The sequence below is a fragment of the Hippocampus comes genome, unplaced genomic scaffold (assembly GCF_001891065.2).
Source record: "Hippocampus comes isolate QL1 unplaced genomic scaffold, H_comes_QL1_v1.1 scaffold182, whole genome shotgun sequence".
In the NCBI taxonomy this organism is placed as follows: Eukaryota; Metazoa; Chordata; class Actinopteri; order Syngnathiformes; family Syngnathidae; genus Hippocampus; species Hippocampus comes.
In genome coordinates, this window is record NW_017805335.1 from 216,460 (window position 1) to 225,538 (window position 9,079).

The 9,079-nt window shown below is 38.6% G+C and overlaps 1 protein-coding gene across 2 annotated transcripts; it reads right to left on the reverse strand.

Annotated features, from left to right (window-relative positions):
* Nucleotides 1–18: 18 nt before the first annotated feature.
* Nucleotides 19–6,779, reverse strand: cope (COPI coat complex subunit epsilon). Of its 2 annotated transcripts, none has more exons than XM_019871708.1 (10): nt 6,647–6,779; nt 6,401–6,463; nt 6,214–6,314; nt 5,769–5,921; nt 5,494–5,547; nt 5,023–5,104; nt 4,737–4,892; nt 3,374–3,442; nt 1,781–1,855; nt 19–996 (listed from the first exon to the last, which is right to left on the reverse strand). In XM_019871708.1, exons 1-10 carry the CDS (start codon nt 6,740–6,742, stop codon nt 943–945), a joined length of 903 nt encoding a protein of 300 aa, XP_019727267.1. In that variant the 5' UTR covers nt 6,743–6,779; the 3' UTR covers nt 19–942. The 2 variants fall into 2 exon arrangements, with proteins under 2 accessions (XP_019727267.1, XP_019727266.1); XM_019871707.1 differs by having other exon boundaries at nt 6,641–6,778.
* Between the last annotated feature and the right edge of the window lie 2,300 nt (nt 6,780–9,079).

Here is a 9,079-nt window from a genome sequence, read left to right on the forward strand (position 1 = left end):
CAAAAACCACACATCCAAGTACATGTTGAGCTTTTATTAGAACTACAAAGGAATGTTACATCAAAGTGACTTTAATTATAAACATGAGAAATGTTCATGTTCTACGCAAGTGACCATTTGCTGTACACTGGCATTATGGCATCCAGAAATGTTTTTTGGGTTTTTTTTTTTGCAGTCTGCTATGGATTTCAACATGTTTATTGACGTGGTTGTGGTTTGCAGTGGTGTCGAACAGTACAGTTATTCTTGAGCGCAGTTTCCAATATTTTCTAACTGTACCGTAGCTAAATCCGATAACCCAAGCGAATTAGGTACGGATATTATGACGTAGTGCAGTTCAACAACAGAGACATCAAAGTGATTTGGCAGATGAGGAAAAAACACATTCTCAAACTATGGGCCATCAGCGCTGCTAAAAATTATGCTGACAATTATTTACTACACATAATTTATCTTTTTTTCATCGTTTGTCAAGCTAGGTGCAGAAAAATTAAATGATCTTTCACTGGATGGTAACCACTTCTGGTGACTTTTTTTTTTGTTGTTGTTTGGTACTCTAGTGATCTGTTGGACTTTTATAATACAATGTGCCTTGGCTCAATAAAGGTTGTGAAATACTGCCCTAGAAAGTAGTATTTTACAATTTTCACTCTTGATGTGGAGCGCCGAAGGTGATTTCCCCTACATCACTGCAAACTACAACTGCAAAAATAAACATTGTTAAAAGTAATACCCCTCTGACAGTGACCAATTATAATTTTTGGAAGAATTTCTAACACATTGGAAAAACAGTAATTGTGTTTTAGAATGAATACAGGAACTTCCATTTGCCTGGTTGTGTAGGTTTCATTTCGACACATTTTTTTCACATAAAACATCAAAATAAATCCGGGTTTGCATGTTGAAGACAGTGTGAAAAGTAGACGGTTAACTTGAAGGCCATTACGCTGTGGCGGTGGGAGTGTACTGCATCGCTAGCCTGTCAAACTCATTCTCCTGCAGGGGTGGGGATGGGGAGAGACAAGATCAAAAAAATAAAAAATAAAATTAATAAATCAAACTCAAGCAACAGCTGTGCATGGCATGAATTGTTTGGTAATGTGTAGTGTTTATGTACATTTGCAACATTGTGCAACTATATGTGTGATAAAGGCCAATGACTTGGGAGCACCTTTTGGCAGGGCTCCCAGAACGCCTGCAGCACTTCCACCAAAACAACAGGCCAGCTTAAGTAAGTTACACACACACCGACAATCGGCTCAAATTTGAGCATTCGCTCAACCTTGAGATCACTTGTTGGGTGCCTCTGAAAGATTATTATAATCATCATCATCATCATGAATGTTATTATTATTATTATTGTCATGTCATGTGTATAAAAACAACCAAAAAATTTGCAACCGCCAACTACTTAACTGATAAGCTAACAATTAGCCTCGCTACTCCGATGCCTTCTTCTACTCTTCTTTCTATTTTCCGTCAGTCTGAATGCCCTGTGGCACCACACTGCCACTCAAAGGCCAATATTAGTGCTTCAACGGAAAATGCATCTATGTGAGAAGTCACCACACATAACAATTCCTTCCCTTACATGTGCGCTGTTTGCCACATTTTAGAAATCAGTTTAGATGTCAACAATCGGTATGTGTGCACCGCACTTTAGCAACCCAAGTGCTGATAATCCAAGACAGTAATGATATACACATTTACAAGCAAGTAATTACACAAATCAGTCAAGTCAAGATAATGAAGAGCACTGAGAGTAAGACAAGTAGGTCACCTTGGAAAAATAGTCTTTGAGGAATGGATGGGCCCGGTGTGCATCTTTGAGTTGAGAGAGGTACCGATTAGTCACCTGTGGACAAATTGAAGAAGGAAATGGAACAAAAATGATTCGGAATTGTTTCACCTGAGGTATGAGCAGCAGCAAACACAAGTACAGTGGACAATCTGCAGTCAAGAACTCTAAATGTGGAATACACTGGTGTGTAACCAAAAGTTCTGGAGAACTACATGAATGTGAAACATTTGTTTTGAAATTAGAACAACCTGAAAGTCAACCGGTTTCAAGAAATGAATTGTGCTGGATTTTGGAGTTTAGACTTTTTGGCTCAGAAAGACAACAACCAACATCATAACACCATAACACATTACTTCCTAACCAGGGGTACACACGTATCCATTGCAGGGGGGGCGGGGGGACATGGAAACATAAAATCATTTGTTTCCAAGATGATAAATATACGTATATTCTCAGTCATTCCATAAGCCCTTCAATAATGTGTGCTGCAGCCACACTAAAATCAATCATAAAAAAAAAAAGAAAACGGCCAGGTGTCAGTTCAAGTGTCTCAGTGAAGCTCAGATGACTGATGAAAGGAAAATAAAGCTGCTATTCAGTGGGATCTGCATACTCTTAAGTGTATGTCTGTTTAAAGGAGCTCCTGTATTTTTAAGGTAATTGCTATGAGTTATATGAGTTATATCAAAGGCAGGTTGATTTATTTTGATTGCGTTGATGTTTTTTCATCAATTTATTTTCAAGGCAACATTTATTTATTTTTGTTTACTCTGAGTTAAATGGAAGATGGTGTCTTAGAATTCAATGTTTCAAATTAAGAAAATTGGTTATTTAATAATCTGTTGTTGTATGTTCTACTATCAACACATAAGAGAGCGTGACGGGTTACACACAACATGACAAAGTTTTGGGGTTACACAAGACAAAAAAAGACTGGGAACATTCACACTGGCCATAACATTAGGTACGGGGCAGTTTTAACTACCAAAGTGAGGTGGCCATTAATGTCACACTGCTGTCATTTGCAGTAATGTCAAAATGTAGTGCATCACACTGAAAGTGTTTCCTATCTGTTTAGGTCACTTCATTTAACTTTATGATTCAAAGCAATCAATACCTCTAATAGTATCAATCAAAGCAAAGGCAGAATTCTTGCACCGGACCTCAAATGATTGTGCAAGTGTACCTATTAAAGTGTCCGCTAAGTGTTGCACAAAGCTTCAACCTTGTAAAAGATGTAATCAGTAGTTATCTCGGTGTAGTGATGGCTCAAAGTCAATGTTCACCACTCCGCTGCAATACTATCGAGTCTTTATCTTATGAACGTTTGTAAGAGTACAAAGCACGGACGCAGCACTTAAACCCAAAGATATGATGAGACGATGCCTTCAATGGAAGGAAGAAAATGAAATAATGAAAATGCGTGGCTAAATGCCTCTGGGTGAAAAGTACGTCATTAAGTAACCAAAATGGAGGCACTGCAATAAGAGTGTGTTCATCAAGAGGAAATGACAAAACGTGTGGCTGCAAAAAGCAACACTTGGCTCACAAGCTTAAGGTCCAAAGTCTCACCTCGGGGGCTTTTCCAAGGTGCTGAGTCAGCACTACCAGGTTGATCAACGTCTCAGGGTGGCTGCTGTCCTGTAAATGAAGATTAACAAAGAAAGATTTACATTGTGCGATTTATATTCCGCCACAAAAGTGATTGCATTGCATTTTGGCCTGTTTAGTTCAACATAATATTGCAAAAGGTTAAACACCGAGGGAATAAATTTGCCACCACCAGCATCACCCAATCATGGCATCATAAAACTTTGTGAACCTATTAACAAAGGTTCTATCTGTTTGCGCAATCAAAGTTAACTTGACATGAAATGTCAACCACAAATGTGCATCCTCAATACCCATTAGTCATCTTGTCCATCCAATTTAATTTATGGCAAACGCTTTGGCGCCCTCTGTTGACCCGATAGCGACATCAAGCTTGTTGCACACGTATCGGACTACCATAAAGCATGGGAACCTTTTTTCCCCTGCTCGCTCATTTTAAGAAGTCTTCTGAGGGCTATATTCAATACCGGACAGCATATGAAAAAAAAATCTGTTCTCGCAAACTGTTGAGCAGTTGTTGAGTAAACCTTTTCGGTTTCGAACAGTTCCTCCAAAGACTTAATTTAAAAGAGGACAAATGTTTTTCGAAAAACGCTGATAAACATTCAATATACAGTATAAAAAATGGGGGTAAAAGGTAAAAAAAAAACAACAAAAATAAGGATTTTTTTTTTAACAATCCCTGAACATGCAAGTCCATGAAAAAACACTGATAAACATTCAATATACAGTATAAAAAAATGGGGTAAAAGGTAAAAAAAAAAAAAACCCAACAAAAACAAGGATGTTTTTTTTTAACAATCCCTGAACATGCAAGTCCATGGGTCCCAAACCACAAGTGTGCAGGGGTTGACTATATAATAATATACAGTCATTAGGCAGTGATGGCTTTTCTCCATTTTCTTTGCAGGGAGGCTGAGAGTCCCCAGAAGTCTCCAATAACAGAAAGTCACTAGATATGTTGTTCATTGCTTTTCTTTTAAAAAATTGCCAAGTATAGCTTGGCTGGCAGCTCTGAGTAGCCGTTCACTATATTATATGTACAAGCGCTGCGCCTTGTCTGTTGCATGAGACATACCTACCCACCAAAATGGCATGATTTTAACCACGGGGAAAAATTATCCAATTATTATCCAAATTATCCAAGTATCATTCAATGTGGGGATAAAATAAATAAATCAAAAAGCTACCTCAGTTCAACTATGTAGTCATACAGCCCCTGTGGCATATTAATTGAGGGTTATCAAAAAGTGACACAAATTGGCTCACTGTACGTGTATGGGCAACAAACTTTAGTCTCGCAAACGTAACCATTCCATCGAACCTTATCGAGTGCCTCCTGAAGCACTCCCTCGGCCTCCTCCCACTTGTTCTGAGCCATGTAGCAGGCCGCCTGCCCATTGAGAAGCAGCAGCGTCGAGGAGTACTTGTCTGACATCTCCTGGAAAATGTAGTAGGCGTCTTGCAGTTTCTCTCCACCCTGGAGCCACGGGCAGAGGGCCATCAACAGTGTGCAGGAACAAAGTGTGAAAGGATTCAGCAGATGAAGAGCCAATAATCCGCAAAAATCTTGGCTGTTAAACTGAGCTTCTTGGTACTGATCTGCTCACCACCGCCAAATTAACCCAAGCAGTGGCTAGCTGGGTTAGTGTTGCATCCTCATCTTGCTCCTGCATCTTCTTCAGCTCCTTCCTGCCAGAGAATATAGTTGTGATGATTAGAGGTAACGAAAACGGACTTGAACCATTGTCATTATTTCAAGAGGCCTCAAATGGCTTATTTTGTCCTCTGCTTCTTCTCTAACTTTTTTGCCATTTTTATTGGAAAAAGTTAGACCACTGCCACGACTATAATATAGTGGTAGAGACTTCAATGTAGCTCACATTTGGCTTTAAATTTATTTTGTTCTTTGTGGCTTTACTCTCCATTCTTACGCCCAAATAAGGACTAAAATAAGGTCGTGTATTTATGGGAATTCATTTTAAACATGGATTTTTTTTTTTTGCAGGATATCTATAAAACTAAATTGACAAATTGGCCATCATTCACAGCTATCGTTAGACAGTTCTCTGACTTCTTACCTCGCCAAGTCAACACGATCAAGACTCAGCAGCACCTGAATTGTCATGGCCATGCTGAAAAACAAACAAGTTACAGTAAACTACATCAGTTTGATGTTCTTATGTTCAACTTGCAGAATGAAAACAGAAATTCAGTCAAAAGCATTCATAAAATGTCCAACTTATAGGTCCGCCGCCCACTGAACAACTCAGTCGAAGGTGACTGACGTGGTGACGGCTTTCGCACATATACCAACCTGCAGCAATGGAAAAACTTCCTTTCAAGGCCTGCTTACCACTCCAGGCTTTCCCCTTGATGCAGAGTCCTGAGAGCAGCATCAGTGTTCGCCGCATGGTGGTAGATGGAAGCCGCCATGAGGAGGAACGTGGTGTTTGCAGCATCCACACTCTTTGCCATTTTCTTGTCGAGATCCTCCACAATGGCATCACTATGTAGGAAAACCAACAGTAGAGGATGGCAATTCATTGATCAAGATGTCCTGTAGTTCAAGCACTGAATTCTCACTGCATCTGTCAGCGTATAATCTCTGTGAGCCTTGAATTTTTGTTTGCATGCTACACTTTTGCAGAAAAATAATGAGTTCAGTTGACAGTAGATAGACCAATAAAATTACATCCTAGTAAGTAGTAAGTTAGAGCTTACTAAATTATTGTACCTTTTTTCAAATTACGAGCATATAAACCCTCTAGGTTAACAAACATTGTTGCCATAGTGTTTACCGTTTGCTTTCACTTGACATATATTCTGCAAACATCCTGACAGCTTGAAGCTCAGGTGCAGAGTTGGCCTTGATGTCATCCATGACGACAGCATACTTTTTCTATAATACACAACACGAAAGGTGAAGATGAGCAAGCTTTTAATTCTGCTTTTCGATATTGAGTGTCACACAAGTGCTCTGCTCACCTGGGCAATGTAAGCTCTGTACAAGAAAGTGTCCCTTTCCGTCTCTTTTTCCGGTGTTGAATTCTTTCGAAGAAAAAAAGAATAAAAGCAGCAAATAGTTTGAGCTGAATGCCAGAACTACTACGTTTTACAGTTGCAAATTCGTTGGTTACGTTCGATTCAATTGGGTTAGCCAGAGGATTCCTAAGGAGCAAGCGATTGTACTTAACGCTGTTAAACCCTACTCAAAACGAGACGTACCTTAACCTTCTGGGCTTCGTTGATACATTGTTGATAGCTGCCGATGTAAAAGGCATTTTTCACATCGAACAGCTCGTCAACATCAGTCTGTTGCGCCGCCATGTTGAACACAACGCTGCTTCCTGACACGTAGCACAAGTACGTCACTTCCTGGCTGTGAATTGCACTTTGTGTGGGATGGAGTTCTAGGCATTAAAAACATCCTCTCTGTCCATTTTAACAACTTTTAAAATTCACATTTTGAATTTCAATCATAGTAGCCAAAGGGAAAAAAAACAACTATCCCAACAAAAGCGGTTCCTCCTCATGTTCTCTCGCTCGCTTTATTGTTTTCAGTAATGTGACCATTGAGTAGAGGGCGGGGCAAATCAAGTTTAACATCTGGATGGTGATGACAATGGGCATTTTCATGTGGGCGTGGCTGGCGACATTCTGTGATTGGTGAAGTATAAGAGGGGACCTATTCAAGTGGCAGCTGCCACTCAAATTCTACACGGGGCATGTCAACACATTCACACACAGGAATGACAGGTTATATTCAGTCATATGAATGTATTTCCTTCTTTTGGATGATGCTTTCATGTGGCATACTAGACACTTTCAATAAACTATTTGTCGTATAGACACTAACACAGTGGTGGGAATTTCACTCCCTACAGTTGGTACTTTCTAAACGTTACTTTGTTAAATTTGTACTTTTTACTTTTTTATCTTCCTACATGACGTAAAAGGGCAATATCCATTGTTTGATTGATTGATTGATTGATTGATTGAGAACTTGTAACTTGCGATCACCAAAAAGCCGCTGATGATGACGTTTGATTTCTTGAGCGCCACAACTTTCTCCGTGCATTCAAGTCTTTCTTCAAATTGGCCGTTCTAGTTGCCAACCTTTCTCTTCGCGGCAGGTTTTGAAAAACACATACCGGCAACTGGGACTGGGTGACCGGATATCTATCATTACTTTCCAATTGGTGTCACTTTAGAATTACGTTTCACCAAAAGCTCTTATTAACATGAACTATGACAGCAATTAAGTGATTTAAAACAAATAACACATACACACAAAACCCCCAGGACAATGACACACTTAAAAAAAGTGTGGATTGCGCCAACATTGAACTTTGATGTCAAGTAGGGGAGCCACAAAATAACATATATAATAATATCAAATGGCCCTTTGGCCAGAAGAGACACTGCTGCGGCCACAAAATAACATCAAATGGCCCTTTGGCCAGAAGAGACACTGCTGCTGTTTCATCTTTTGAAAGAGGTATATTTTTGCTAAAATGTAGCACGTCATTTATTATAATGATTTGCATTATTACTATTTTGGTATCATAATAATTATAAGGACTATTATTTTTTTGTTGTGTTTGGTTTTATCTTTGTTGGTGTTATTGTTTTAAAATGTTTCATGCCTGATTTTTATTTATGTAGAGCACTTTGTTTTTGAGTTGAGCTGAGTTGTAGAGTAACGATATGAAGGAACATTAACCGAGGACTATCAATGACGATGGTGCAACAAATTTGCAGAAACAAGCTATTCCCCATCCTTCCCCTTACTGAAGACAATTGTTTGATGTTGTCAGCAAGAATAATTTGTTGTGTATATGTGTCTTGAGCCAACCTAAAAACCACCAGTGTCTGCCTGATCAAAACTTCTCCATTTAATCTGACCTCCCCCCCCCAAAAAAAACATACAAGACTTCTCATGAACTTATTTTGCATTTTTTTGTTTGCCAACTCACAATGTCCGCTAGGCTGTGGGAATACATTTTGACAATATAAAAGCTTGAGCCTAGCCTTTTTTCTTCTCTGCATGAGCACCATGAAAATTCATAAAAGAGTAGTTATTTTATTTTTTTTCATGTTCTTGTGCCCAGTTAGCAAAATGGGTATTGCCTACAGTATAATTCACATTTTTATTTGGACACATACATTTCAGAGTCTGTACTTTTTTTAAATTTTTAAATAATTAAAGGAGTTGAAGCTGTACTTCCACTAAGTATAGAGTGTGAGTACTTTGCCACCTCTTATTATAGATTGACATAGCATGTTAATACAACCTCCCGATTCACAATTCAGTTTTAAATATTTTTGTTTACTTATTATTTGACTTTTTGATAGGGATGCCAGAAAGGTTATAAATTGTTGAATATTATTCAAGGAGCCTTGTATCTGTATAAGCAGCTAGTCTCCTAGATCAGGGGCTTCAAACTTGTCTTCATTATAGGCCACAAGCATAAGAATGTGTTATCGTTATTGGTGTAATTGTAGGTCAAAAATCACAATTTGGCACTTACCTTAGGCGTTGTTTGGTTCCCATTGGGTACAAAAAGCAAATAACGTTTTATTTGAAACCATTTTAGTTGTTGCTTATGTATTTATAAAATATATAATACATCTTTTGATTATCATTTGCAGAAATAGAAACAG